We start from the raw sequence: 15,581 nt of genomic DNA, 5'->3' as shown, positions 1-15,581 counted from the left end.
TTTATTTTCCTGTAATAATGCCATAGCAGTTCTCTCTGGCTATTCGCAATCTCTTTGCTCCCTTCACAGCTTTTCCTAGTCATAGAATGAAGAAATATGTAAAAATAGGCCACAAGAAACTAGACACACTTGATCTGCACAGCAAAAATAGAGCTCTTTAGCACCTGGCATTCTCAAGAGTGTTAATGAAGCCGACAAGATAAGCCATGCTTTGACCCAAAATAAAAAGCTGAGGGCTCAAAAGAAGGGTAAAGATAAATTTGAACTAACACAAAACATTTTTGTGGACTCACGGCCTCTTTTGATTTCTTGCAAAGTGTGACCCAGGCATCTGGACAAGCGCTACGTGGACAAGCTGGAGGGACTGGGTTTCCTTTTGAAGACAAAGACAGTGAGCCAGGATCAGGCTGCACAGCATGAGATACAGCATGTCCCCGTGGGATGGGGGCTACCAGGACTCTCACCTCTGCAGGACCACGCACGCAGGTGGGACATGCAGGAAGAGGACAAGTAACGCACTTGAAAACATCAATTTTAGTCTGCTAAAATCCCTGAGGTCAAGATACACGTGTACCTTGGTGCCTGCAATCCCAGAAATGCTAGTACTAGTGGCGGGGTGTTAGTTCAAAAAAAAAAAAAAAAAAAAAAAAAGAAAGGAAAGAAAGACTCAAAGGACAAACCAGCAAGCTGACAGTCTGCACTAGTTAGGAAAGCTTTTTTCAGGATCAACAAATAATTTCTTCAGGATAAATAAATGATTTGCATTAAATTATAGATTTGATAAGGCACATTTAAACCTGAAAACATAACACAGAATTTATGTTAAATTTTGCTATCTCAGATGTTCCAAAGAGATGTAAAAGGCAGTTTCCCAAGTGGGAAATGCTATAATACAAAAGATTATATATAAAGAATGGAATTTTATCAAGTAATGTTTTTTTTGTAAGAGAATGCTGTAGGAGGAGGAATAAAATCTGGGCATTTTATTTTCATAGTTTCCTTATTTCTGAAAGCCAGACAGCTAGGATGATAGTTTTAAGATGGTATCTGTACTAGGGTACTGAAGTCCTAGTCTACTGGAGTTAGTAGAAATAGGTAATTAACAGAAAACCAGAGATACTCCTACAGAAATACAAGTAATACAATCGTAATGCTGTAAATCTTCCTGCCTCTTCAATTAAATAAATCTTTTGTTGTTTTCATTCAGCATGGATTTCACCCAGTTAGCCACTCTGCTGGATAATATTTACTCTGCAACTTCTTCCAAATCAAGATGGTATCATAATTCTGTCTTTTATGAAAAACTCTGAACAATTATTTCAGCAACATTACATAGAAAATGGAGGAGAAAATAAGTCTTTTGACTTCAAAACCTGCATATGAAATTATCAAGACACACAGAGAAAGGATAAGGAAAAAAAAAATCAAAACAGAATAGAGATTCACTGAGAAAACAATCTTGTTGCACACCAGTAGGATTCCCAGGCTACTCGGGGCACGTAAACTGCACTGCCCTGGCCAGACCTGGCGTAGGAGACTGGAGGGCACGGCCCAGCCCGGGACTTGCAACTGTCCCGATGGAAGATGTCCGTCCGCATATCAGGGAATGAGCATCTCGGTGCAAAACAATAAGCTCATCCCATAACCAGTTCATTAGTATTTATACCCATAGTTACACCCAAATACAAAAATAGGTTTAGATAGACAAAGTTTTATTTAGTAGCCCAAGTGGTTAACTTGGAAATTGAAGAAATTAAAATTGTCATCCCTTAACAACATGTGCCATCCATACCTCTGTCTTATATTACTATGTTCAGAAACAATTTACATTTTCAACTATTCCTGAAAACACACAAACCCAGATAACTCCAAAGTAATTATTTCTCTGATATCCTTAAAAAACAGTCACTGTAACAAACAACATACACGTCCTTCAGGACCACCACTTGCCACTGGAGAGAACCATAGAAACCAGTAAGCAAGACATCCTCCTCATTCAGCTGCCCTTAGAACTGCAAAATACAGACAAATCATCTCAAACATTTTTTTGTCAATGACATGGACTTCTGGCAATGAAACAAAAGAGGCAAAAACCAAAAAAAATCTCCAGACACCAGCTCATTAAAATAGAGAGGGAATGACAGAAAAGGTTCAAGTAGTTTCAATGGCCTTGGACTTCCCGGGAACTCTGACCAAGATCCGAAGGAGATCTGATTTAAATACTCCAAAACTGTTTACTCGGAAGATATCTTCCACAGTGTGACAAACCCTTGACTGCAAAAAGATACAGCTTATCCTGAACTCCAAGGGAAAGACTGTCAACTCAGACATAGCCCAGGAGATTGAGATATAAATGGAGTAACAGCAACAGCGTGAAATATTGTGAACAGTGTGAAATACAGTGTGAAATATTACACTCATTATAAAGCAGTATGCTTCAAAGCCTATCCCTTTATCAAGCCTCATCTATAATTTGACAACAAATCGTCTTCTACAAGGATGCTGTTTCCTTTTAAAGAGACTGCATATTACCAGATCAATTTTCACAAAAATGCTGACATTAATACCTTGTTATGAAAATCAGATTATTCATAGGATATTAAAACAATTTTTTTCAGTGAAGCCTCGGTTCTTAAGGTAAAATGTCAAACCATGGTATATTGAATGGAAAACATAACATCAACTTAATTTTGATAAATAATCTAGTTTGGAAGAAAACCAGTATGTTCAGCTGTTAAAAATGATATAAATATAAATTTAGCATAATAGAAGGAGGAGTTCCAAGTAAGGGAGTCACTGAAGTGTAATAAATCTGTTCAAAATGGAGTATATTAGCTATTACTGAAAAGCACAACTTAAAAAGGTTATTTGAACCGATCTAAAAGAAAAATATTATCCTTGCAATCACTAAGCTCATACAAATAGTTGGGTTTATGTTCATACAAAGTTTTTTATTCATACAAATACTTGTTTCATCTGATTGGCAATGTAACCAAGTTGCTTCTGTATTTGGAAGGCTATCCTCATTCAAATCCAATTAGTCCATGGAAGAGGTTCCTTTCCCCAAATGGGAGTTATATTGAACCTAATTATTTTCAATAACACAATGATTAAGGTATACACTGGCATGTGAAAATCCACATATTCAGACGTTACAAATCCACCCTTGTGCCGTTAGTCTTAACTTTGTAGTCTAATTATATAAAGGAAATCATCTGGTCCATAAAAAGGCTTGTGATGAAGTGCTCAGCATAAGGACCTACATTACACTGAGAGTTTCTTTTTTTGTTGTTTGGTTTTTTAGTCCATCTCTGTATTTACTTTGGGAAACACAGGAATTTTCTTCAGGAACCATTCCCAACTATTTTTATCAGTCTCTATTTTGCCTTTTTTTTTTTTTTTAACTCTAGCATTTATTTCATGTTCTTTCATCTCTTTTTCCTGTGTTCTCACCATTGTAAACGGGAGAAATAGAAAGCCATGGGATTCTGCACACATCTATTTCTCCATTTGTCCTACCCCTATTTTTGACCTGGCTTCACTGTTTCACTGTTTGAAATCCGTTGAAATCCGGCACAGCATTTGACACAATCTTAGAGAGCTCTTGAGGCTCGTGTTGAAAAACCATTTGAAGAAAATACATTAACTTTTCAGGAATACTAGAATTCTCTGTAAGACACTTCAAACAATTTTTCTTCTGTACCATCCCTTGTTGGGCTGCCTCATATCTTACACCTGCATTGAAGGCTCCCTGCCTTCTCGTACCGGGTATGGGCCCTCTAATATCCTAATACTGGTATTGCCATCCAAACCCTCCTGTTTTGTTACAGAGAGACCTATATATATCATGACTGAAATGCACTGATCACATACTTCCAAAGGGCATACCCTCTTAAAAAAAGCACCCTTACAGAAAGTCTAGGGATACAGATTTTAGTGGACCCTGAGAAAAATGAGCAGAAAGGTGCTTAAGATAATACTGATCAAACGGCAACAGAAATAAAACCCACAAAGCTCATGGTAGTTTCTTATACTCAATTTAGACCTCCATTCAAGTTTCACATCTGCCCCTCAGAGTTTTTCCTCTCTAATAGTTGAGATCAGCTCCTTGTTGCTAAGAAAGGAGTGGCTTTAGAAGAGAAACGTGGGCACAGATGCAGTAGAGTCAAGAAGACTGAGCTATACTTGGGGTGCAGTTGCTACAGCCAGACAAGCCGACATTAGAAACAAGATACGTCTGTTTAATGAAGGGGTAACCAACCCCAGAACAATTAGCAAATGGATCCAAAACCATCAGATTGCAAGACTAGGATACAATTTTCCAAATCCCATTTACATTATTGCAGGTCTTTAACAAGACAAAATGTTTTTTCTAGTTATAATCCAGTTGAAGCAGGAATTAGTTAATATAAATTCTGTAATCTGCACTATGGAGAAAGACAGCATGGTCACATAAACCTCTTCCAGTTTTATGATCTATGACCTATAAAACTGAGTCGGAGATCACTGAACAAATTTCAGATCCTATATAAGCTCAAAAGTACTACTTGCTTTTTGCATCCCCTCAGCCTAATTCAACACCTTAACTTATTCTAGTACCTGCCCTTGTCCCCCGAAGACACCCTGGTGCAGGATCAGGCACCTGGTCTGGAGGACTGAATCAGAAAGCGGACTCCCGAGGGATGGGTCATCTGCTGACCATTTCCAGCGACGGAGGGGAGCTGCAGGGGTTAGAAGGATCCAGCCACCATGTTGAACAACACTGTGAATTTCACTCACAGCGAGTCACCGAAAATCATTATGGTAAGTTCCAGTTTGGCTGACATAGAGGTTCAAAAATTCAGCATTTGAGAGTTCTGGGGTACCTGCATTGCTGTCTGCTCATAACATGACCCTTGATCTGCCTGTTTAGCTCAATGGCATTATCCTTTTATGTATTTCACCAGAATTTTTTGAGGATAGTACAATCCACTCAATTACTTCATATTTTGTAAAGCAAGAAATTAATCTTATTCATTTGATAACCTGTTTGATATAAAAAATACATTCCATTTTTGTCGCCAGTCAGAGCAACTATCCCTGGTATACTCGAATCATTTTTCCTACTGATTATGCTTTACGTCTTTATTTCTTTTTTTAATTCAGCAACTTGCACTACTTCTGGACATGGCCTCTGATTTTACTCCCCTGTACACTACCCCAGTGGTGTCAAGCCAGTGAAAGCTATTAAAAAAACCCAAAAGCCAAAAAAGCCAATACTGGTGAAAGGACCATGCCTTATGGCATGTGTATCCTTTAAGGACTTGGGAAAGGTAACTTGACCCTACTCCTTGATGAAACAGCACACTGATGATAGGAACATTACCAAAAAAACCCACAGTTCCCAACTGCCAGATATAATGGTCCCAGCCTAGAAGGAGGAGAGGAGGTGAGAAGCTTTTCTCCTGATGAGGAGCTAGCAGACTAGGAGCCAGCTAGAAGCCAGATTTGGGAGAAGCGGGAGCTGGGGGCCCTGGAAACACTTCCAACCATTTGGGCCTGAGCGTGAAGATTGGGGCAAGACCCAAACACCTACCAATTCTCCCCCGTCCTTTCCCCCTTTCCTCTGCCACCCTTCCAAACTTCTCAAACATCTCTAGGAAGAAGATGTGGAAAAGCCAGTGAGCCCTGCATGACCTGCACCCATTGATCAGACCACAGAGTTCTTGCCCGAGACCAAAACTAGCACTGAAGATGGCCTGGGATTCCTCCAGTAGTTTATTTTCAGCTCAATTACAAGGTTCTTCTTGTTCAATCTGTAAAATAAACTCTAAGAGGAGTAGCTGTGGCAATCGTTGCCTGCCTGGCAGGTGGCAAGGACACACTACAGGCTGGTTTACAAAACCAGGCCAAATAATTCTGAAATCTACTGTACTTATATCAGCAGTTAAGTATGTCATCAGTTCTCTCCTTACTTTCCTCCTCAAAATTTAGAGTAAGCCTAAGAAATCACAGGCAATGACCACGCACTACATAATTTGCACTACTCTGCATGCAGTTCCACGTTATATGCACAAAATACACCGAACTTCAAAGGCCAACAAGAATAATTAACTTCTGAAAATAAAGTATAAAATTTGAAATAAAACTAGTTACTGCACAATTTTGTACTAATACACACACATAAAAAAATTACTTGTGATCAAAGGGAAAAAGGAAACTACTGTAAGTTTTTCAAGCTCTGTCCTACATTTCAGTATGTAATTACATTAACAGATCAGAATTCCCAGTTTTCCAATTTGTTTCCTACCACATAGCAAGACTGAGCATATGACATCCTATTCCTTGCAACCCTTCGGAGAAAAACATAAATAATAGCAACAAATTTATTTCATACCAATCAATATTCGTTTGGTTGTAACCCAGCTTAAAAGTCATTAATGTAAAGGCTTTTTTTTTTGCTATGGACATAAGAAATAATTATTAATTTAGCAGAGGTATTTGAAAGAAACTGCGAAAGGGAACATAGGATTGTGACAATCTACCAAACAATATGCATTTAAAACGTGGGCAGTGAAGATCTCAGTGTCTTTGCCATCCTGATTACACTAATATCATCCTTCTTCCGCGTTGAAATGCCCGCTAGCATATGAAACAGGTTAATGTTATTCACATTCAGATGACAAATACACAGGGCTCTAATACATGCTTGTGTCCCTTTTGCTTCTATTAAGTAACATGCGATAAAAATAGAACAAGTCATTGCATGCTGCTGACAGTTCTGTAGATTTTTAAGTCTTTTGATTTACTGCCTTTTCTTGATTCTGCTTTTATCTTTCTAAATATGATTTCCCCTAACTTGCAAAGTATTCTGCAGGCATTTGATTTATGAAAATCAAAATTACTAAATGGTTCCCCAAACCAAAATAAATAAGTAAACAAACTGAATATTCATTGGGCCAGCTAGCATTTAACAGAAACACTTGCAGCTGAAAAACCAAGATTGCTGACCTCAATCACTCTGATCTAATTAAAGAAAATGGGTTAGAAAAGCCATTTTACCACAAACCAACTAATATCCCTGTATTTTGAAAGACCTGTTCTGCTTATTCTACAATAGAACGCATGTCTCTTAAGATGTTTACAGTCACAATTCCAATAAAAATAAATACTTTTACTCATACTTGAAAAATATTTTATTTAAAATCAATTGCCCAGTGTGGAAAATGTGTATTTTAAAGGATAAGCCTACCATATTAGCAGATTTTCAATATTTAAAAAAAAAAAAAAAAACCATGTGAAAGCACAGACAAACCATCACATACACATATCTCTGCATAATTATAGAGGAATACAGGAACTCTGACTTGAAGCCTAGCAACAGTATCCAAGTATTAGTTAGTCTGCTAATCAACTACCAAAAACTCGCACACCAGCTCAATGTGTTTCATTTTTCTAAAGCAAAAAGCAAACAAAAATAAAACAAAGGAATCCTATTGCTTCTAGCTTCAGAGCTGCTGAAGGACAAGATGTACAATATAAAACAAACCTTGTTGACTTGAAGAAGAACAACCCATGTCATTTAATCCATCTGAAAATTCATCTCATCACAAAGAACCAAGGCAAAAGAGAGATTTAAAAACAGGTTATCCAAGTCAAAGGATTATCAGCTTGCAACATACTTAATATCTGCCTATCTGTATCTAATGAAAGCTTCAATATTCTTACATATATTATTGGGTTTTGTACCTCCATCCTATAGCAGCCATAGTAAATTCTGTATAGCAAATGCTTCCTAAATCTGCTGTGCTCATTTACTCACAGACAGCTGCAGGCTGGATGAAAACAATCAGGGATTAACTTTTCATCACATCTTTTAATCCATTACTTTCTCTTAGTTTGCAATAAATAAATGCATAAAGGTAAATAAATTATAAATGTGCTATAGCTAGTTTAAAAAAAAGGAAGTTCAAAAACGGACATTATTATTCTTTTTTTAACAATGTGTAACTGCTGTGCTGTACATCAGGACTATCGGTAATGTCTTCCTCAAAGCAGAAGAGACGATGGAACAACAGTCACTGAGCTGCAAGATACTTCTGGGTTTCAACGACTTTCAAAATAAGTGGTAATTAAAATACTCTGCTTTACTGTTGTTATTATTCTTCAAAAAACTAATTTGGGGGCATGATGAATTGAAATAATCTGAGAAGCTATACTAAGTATTTCATACTGCTTGTAAAACAAGTTTCTAAGTACCTTACGGTAATAGGTTTTCTTGCATTATGAAAAATATTTATTTTAATTTGTTTCAAATAGGATTACTTTTTAAATGAGACGGCAATTTTCATTCACCTTTCAAACATCTGTCAAGAAAACAAAAGGGATTCCCTGATGTTTAGAACCTCGTAAAAGAAATAAATACAATGAAATCTGCATCTTGTTTTTAATCCTTTATTGATATCCTTTTTTCCTCTCCTCTGAATCCTTTCTCTTTTACGTATGATTTATTCTTGCAAAACTGCATCATCCCTGTCTGAAATAAGACTAGCATGAACTTTCTCTGTTAATGACAGCAAGGTGCCTTTTATTGTAGTAAGCCACAGGAATCATTTGCAGGGCTTTTTTTCTCAGTTTGTTTCTGAAAATGGCAGCACCAAGCCAAAAAAAAATAGTTATCTCTGCTAAACGCTTTTCATGCCACAGTTTCAACAAACTGCTCACCCAGACACCTAATGTACTACCCGAGATGGAAAGATTAATTGGAAATTGATAGTGGGAAAAGGAGCAAGGTAAGGAAGAAGCGATTTGCTGATAGAAGAAGGGAGAGCATGTGTGAGAGAACCCACACAGTTTTGAACTTTCAGAGGAAGAGGTCAAATTTTTTAATAGGACGGAATAACTAACGGATTTTTATGCTGGTATCGTGGCTAAGCGGAAGCAGGTTCTACAAAACTCCAGTTTGCTGGGAGACACAAGGGCTTACAGCCAAAAAGGAATGTAACTGCTTTAAGTGCAGCCCTGCCTGAACATTTACACGCTGTAGATCAGAGTCATGAGAACAGCCAGTCGGTTTGGATTCCAGGTCTCCTCCTTCCACAGATCGCCCTTCATTTCATCATGAGCTTCCTCTGTGAAATTATCCAAGAGATAGAGAGCTGCACCCATCCAGAATGAGGATGTGAGAGAAATCAGGCTTTCTCCAGACGGAAGAAACAACGTGGAGGGAGGTAGGGAGGTAGGTAGGTAGGACCATTGTAGTACATGCTCTTCAACCAAAGTGCTGCTCAGAGCTGTCTCAGAGTACATCTACCAGATCTGACCCCTCCTGATGGTTTCAGAACCCTAAATGACCTTATCTACCTCGAAACACATTCAGCTTAGCCAACTGAATGGCCTCTAGAACACAATTTTATGTAGCTGAGGAACCTTACTGGCAACATCTCCTCCTCCTTTTTTTCAGATGACTAGGTAGGGACTCCTCGGATTAATCAGGTTGCCAACGGCACCTACATCTTCTGTCTTGGATACAAACTTTAATCCATTTTGCTTCTATAAAAGAGAAACAGACAGACTTTGTCTCTCTGACTAAACACGTACGCTCACATTGGCCCTAAGTAGACACCCTTCTCTGGCAAGATCTGAGCGAGATACCCAGACACTACACACCTTAGACAAACGTTCCTCTCTTACAGTCAGACGCCACATTACTCCAGTAACATGGATCATTAGTTTTGCCTTTTTTGGCTCCAAAATAAATATTTGTACATTTTCTTCTTTTTACAGAACAGTGTGAAGTCTTATGATTATTGCAAAGAAGCTTATTTTATATATGCCCAGTTTTTCAGCATTTCCACACATTTGTCTAATATAAGTGCTTTACAATTAAATAAAAAGAAAAAGGAAGAACAATCTCTGTGGGATTTGATCTGTAGAACAAAGATTTAGTAGTTCTGCCGTAAATTACAATTTTCTACTTCTAGAGGATACCCTGGTCATTTTCCACCTGAGCTGCTTCTCCATCATCTTCAACAACAGGGACAGTCTTAGCGTTACAATCTGGCACAGATCCAGGCCAAGGAAAAAAAAGAAAAAAAGAAAAGAAAAAAAAAAGACTCCCTTGAAGACATGCAATTCAGCTTCTTCTAAACTGAACAATCCCAGACTTCACATATGGCTTAAAATGGTATTCTGCTCTAAATGCCAATGAAATATAATTGGCAGGCAAAGGTGGAATAGATAATAAGTGATATACCCAGCAGTTAAGCATATATATTTATTTACGTGGAGCTCTTGTGGACCAGTGCATTGAGGTGTAGCGCTTTGCCTGCGGGCACGCTGCAGCCTCATCCCTTTACTCCACAGGCAGTGATACCCTCCTTCTGCGGCAAGGTTGAGCTATCATCTCTGCCACGGAACAAAGCAGCTCATTCACCGCAACGCATGGCACAGGACCATGAATCATAAGCATTACATTACTGCTGTTAGATCCTCGTAATTGCAGTTTTGGCAACGTTACTTGAAACAGCTTTGTGACTACTGACAAACTGGAAGACACCCACATAATACCTTCTGCGTTGAAAGTACAAGTGACTTCCTACTGCAATAGTTTCGGACAACAAAATTATCTAAGAATAATGTTAATTAGCACATATCAAAACAGATGGACATGGATAGTGTAGTTCCTCACTATGTAGGATTAGAGATTTCAAGCAAATATTATTTTTCATATTTCAGATACTTCAGTCTGAAAAATGTAAAAACTTGGTTCTGTCACCAGATAAAAAACTGCTCTTGAAACGACTAAGTTAGGTCCAGCCTCCAATCACTACCGCCAATTAATATTTTCCCATCCTTAAGACAACTTACTCAGGAAAGTAGGTAGATTCTTTTTGAAAAAAATAGTATTGCCTCTTATATTACTTAGTGGTATGTTACACTTGCATTTAAAAGTATCTATCGCTAAAGATACTGTGTATGAAGATCACTAAAAGTTAAAAGATTAGGTCAGAAATCCTCCAAGAGCAATGTGGAGGTTTTTCCGATGAATCAAGAGCAATGTGGAGTTTTTCCCAATGCATCACCAACCCCTCCTTCCACCGAATGCTATTGCGAATACTCATGAGTGTCATTGACAAGCTTGCTATTAAATGATTGAACAGCTCATCATCTACCAGCTTAAACCTCCATAGAAAAAGAGACCCACCCGAAGCTGCACATATTCCAAAGAATTTCCCACAGGTGTAACTTATTAATTACTAAATGAGTCTAAATTAATTACAAAATATAAATTAATTACAATTATTAAAAGAGCCTAAAATAATAACAACAAGATTTAATGAACTGGTTCACTATCAAAATTCAGTATCTAACCAAAAATACACTTTCTGAGGGATGAAAGATGAAATGTTTCTCAAGAGGCTTCATAGTATGATCTGTCCTTCTTATCTTCATGAGGATACTTCTCAAGCTCTTTGCTGTTCCTTCCCACTCTGTTGCCTCTGGGCTCTAAGAAGGTACATTCCTCAAACGATACATGTTGGAATACATCCAAAACTACGTGAACATAGCTACACGATAACCAGACAAGTAAGTTAAAGAAAAGCCAACTTGCTGAAGTTTAAATGCTGACATTATTCTGCATGGTCATCATCATACTAGCTCTCAGGTTTTCTGCTCGGGATATTGTTCTTTGATTTATTTATTTATTTTAAACTGAGAGACATTCCAGAAATAGACATTTTGATGACTTCACTTTTTTTTTTTTTTTTTAAGTAATAAATCTTAAGGGACAAATGTCCAGCTGAATTGAATTAGCTGGGAGGAAACAACATAAACGTAATGCTTATTCTTTAAGACAAATCTGCTAATTCAAATAGTTATGCACAATCCACCACCATCTTGCAAAAAATGCAAGTGAATCGTGGAAGCATCAATATTTCTATTTTTCAGTGGAAAAGAGAAGGCATCAGAAAAATTTGGAGTATCTTCCCATAGAATACATTGTCTAAGCGTTTTTCTAGAAGTCACCAAATCCTACAGAAAGTTCTTACAGTCAGCAATAATAAGTTCTGCCTAAAGCCTCAGCCACGTGGCTATCACTTCTTTCCTGGCCTGAGTCTCATCCATCTACTTCATCAGTACATTCCGATTTCTCCCACATATTGACATAACTTGAAACCTGCACTCGTCGGGGGAAAGGAAAAGTAGTGCAGAACTGGTTGGTACAAAAAATGATGACATTAACATCAATGTGGTTTCATGCAAACCAGTTTAGAGGCTACTGTTTGTAAGTGTGCTGTAAGTGTTACTTTTACTTTACAGTTACTCATACCGTACGTGTATGCACAGTTAATACTAGCAAGTCATTCCTTTACTAGTTTTTTCTTTTATTTTTAAGAGAACAAAATCCATTTAGAGAAACATAAAACGTAATACTGTGTATTGTCTATGTGCAGTACTTGTTCTGCACTGACTCTACACACAAGTCAAAATATCAGGAACTAACATGGCAGAAATAAAGGGACCATTGGAATTAAAACAACCATTTCCTTTCGTTGCAGCATCTTCACGAAGTTTTAAAACCATTAGCCATATGTAAACATAAACAACAAGAAGATGCTCACCCTATTAGGAATAACTGGTTCATTTTTAGTTAATTTTTTACATCAGACTGTTTATAAATACAGAAGGATGAAGACTTCTTACATGGAAAGGAACTATCCCACTTTCTCAAGTAAAAACCTTCCAAACTCACCACGAACTTTTATGGAGAAGTTCTGACTTTTATGCAAAACTTTTATGCAATGTGTCCTCAGTTTTCTCAATGCATATTGTAAAGAGTTGAAAGTATCACGGTGCCACGAGAATTCACATTACCGCACGGAATTTTTAACTATATCCCTGCAGATCATATGCCACCAGGAAGGGAAATGGAAAGGAGACCTTAATCCAGAGCAATTCTTTTGCAGTCCTAAGTTTCATGTGAGCTGGCCTAGTTTTCCACATAAATTAAATACTATCAAGCCATAGATTTGCATCACTGAGTTAAATCAGTGCAGGCAACTATACAGACCCTCCTGCTTCAAAAGGAATACCTTTTTTTTTGTTCAACTTCAGGATGTTCCTGTGGAACTTTAATTAACTTGAACTAAAGCATTTTAATTCATTTTAATTAAACTGTATTATTTATCAAACTGGGTTTTATTTTAATGGCAAAACTCTCTATGTAAAAAAGATCTTTAAAAAGCCTTAAGGTTCTTTGTTAAGGGCCCTTAACGCCTGTCGCTAGCCTTCATCCAGTGCCACACACCCAACTCAGTGAGAGGAAATGGTTTTATGGATATGGATAGACAGTTCCTGCCACATATTCATTTAATTGCAGAGAAGCATCTTTCTTTACTTTCTTCTTCTGACCAATTATTCCTACTTGAGAACTGCTTTAGGCTGATGCCAAAACAGCCTGCAAGAGCCAATTTGGCCAGGTATGTGGATGTGTATTTAATCTGTTACAAACTGGCTAACGTATACTAATAAAGCATCTACCACTCTTTTGCATTACGTATCAAATTTTCATTTTCAGAGCATAATTTCATTTCAGAGCATATTGCAGAGCATTTCCAGAGCTGAAATGAAAACATTTCAGCTTTTTCCCCCATCTTCATTTTTTAAAGAAAAGTTACTTTTAAAATCTCCCTGAAACGATACTGTCATCAGCCCTGTAGTCATCTCACATAGAATCAGATTTAACAACTTTGCAAAATCTTGGTTTAAACACGTATAACTTATTTTCAGTGTCTGTAAATATTTTGCTTACCAATATCAGCTTCCCTGTGATTCTTGATATATTCAGCGAGCTCAAAATTTCCCGCTATTATAGCCACCTAAAGGATTGTAAAATAGTTACAATTAATATATTGCCATCACTTATTAAGTAGGAAAATATGCATGTTACATTACTGACAAACATCATACAAATATATTTTCATTTCACAAAGTGGAGTAACTGTTTAGTACTTCTATTCTGCAACTACTACACACAATACATTTCTGAAATAACGTTGAGAAATGCTATCTCGATCTATTTGGAAGCAGCACTGCCAGTCCCCTAGTTCCCCGTTTACTCAGAACGCTGTGATCGGGGATGTCTCAGGAGACTGCCAGAAGAGCTGTGGCTTTTCATGTTGTGGCAGTCAAAACCAGCAGTGAACATTAAACACACCATCCCCAAAGCTCTGGGAGCTATACTGATGTGGGGAGAATGCTGCAGGAGCGGGCTCGGAGAGACACATTTAAGATATTATTTCCCTTTAATTGCCCCTGCAATGCTACTTACCTGAACAATGAAAACAGGGGCTACAATGCAATGTACGTGGGATAAGCAGGGAAAAAGTACCAAGGACTACAAGTATTCAGGTGCCACTAAGACACCAAAAAAGACTAAAAAAAGAGGAACTGGAAAAGCTTATGCATATGTATGGAATTTAAGGTGGTTTAATAAATAAAGTTCTAAAATAATAGTTTTCTTTTTCATTTATTTCCTGGTAGTCAAATACAGATGTGTAACTACCTATTCCAAATTCTCACCTAAATGCACTTAAAAAGAGAAACATCTGCACTGGATACGAGGAAAGTGATTTGGTTGTGCCATTGCTGTCTCCTCCCTTTTTCTTCTTATCCTATTTTTGCCCTGAATATTCAGCCATTGCCTTTTCTGGCTCCATTTTGCAGCTTTATATTATGACAGATACTGTTCCCCTAATGGCACTGGGGCCTTCCTGATATAGGTAGAAGGGATAAGCTGGGCTCGCCTTTCTCATAGAAGCTTCTGCATATACAGGGTGAAGGCCAAAAAACCAAATATTTAAAAAATCTTATTTAAGGACTCGCCTGGATATAGAGCTACTGTCAGTCACGAGAAATGACTGAAAACTCAGGGAAATTTCTGAGCTGATGACCGAGAAAGATTATCTTCTGGTTTGTACCACTCCACAAATCTCAGGGATGAAGAATAAGGCAAAGGCAGACTAAAGTGCTGACAAAAGGAAGACAAAGGAAGACTAAGGTCTTGGGGAGGTGTATGAAGTACAGCTAATGTGAGTAATATCTCTTCAGGTAACAAGCATAAGACCTTATTTCTGCACTCACCCCTGGAAACTGAATGGGCAATTTTATTTACTAGCAACCAAAACAAACTAATACGGAAATGCTCAAAAATGAAGACTTTACACACAAGCAACAAACTACAGACAGAAAATCTTGACTATTATGTATTTAAGAGTTTCCAAATCTCCTTTAAATGGTAGACTCAGAGCAGGCTTAAATCATGAGTCATGACCATTACATCCATTTCACCTAAAATAAAATAATTACACATATTTTCTGCGCTTTTCATCCAGCATCGATTATTTACACGATGCTTCCTTCTGCCATTAGCACATCTCACGTAGGGCTCGGAGTGGACTTACCATATATCTTACCGCAACACTGGAAGGAGTCTCATTGAAACACAGTACTAGGAAGATTATTTGCTATGGGCACGGGTGCACTGCCTTAGAAAAAAGAATGCACTGCAACACTCCTAAATAAAACTAGATGGGATT

The 15,581-nt window shown here is 37.6% G+C and overlaps 1 protein-coding gene across 4 annotated transcripts in view; it reads right to left on the bottom strand.

Annotated features, from left to right (window-relative positions):
- SHANK2 (SH3 and multiple ankyrin repeat domains 2) overlaps nucleotides 1-15,581 on the bottom strand; it is a 325,323-nt gene that overhangs the window by 267,583 nt on the left and 42,159 nt on the right. For all 4 annotated transcript variants that reach the window (XM_075501404.1, XM_075501405.1, XM_075501406.1 and 1 more), the window contains one exon: nucleotides 13,796-13,862. In XM_075501404.1, the coding sequence (XP_075357519.1) occupies nucleotides 13,796-13,862 (67 nt within the window). The remainder of the gene's footprint in view (nucleotides 1-13,795; nucleotides 13,863-15,581) is intronic.

The sequence above is a fragment of the Mycteria americana genome, chromosome 5 (assembly GCF_035582795.1).
Source record: "Mycteria americana isolate JAX WOST 10 ecotype Jacksonville Zoo and Gardens chromosome 5, USCA_MyAme_1.0, whole genome shotgun sequence".
In the NCBI taxonomy this organism is placed as follows: Eukaryota; Metazoa; Chordata; class Aves; order Ciconiiformes; family Ciconiidae; genus Mycteria; species Mycteria americana.
This window is presented reverse-complemented; position numbering and strand designations above follow the sequence as displayed.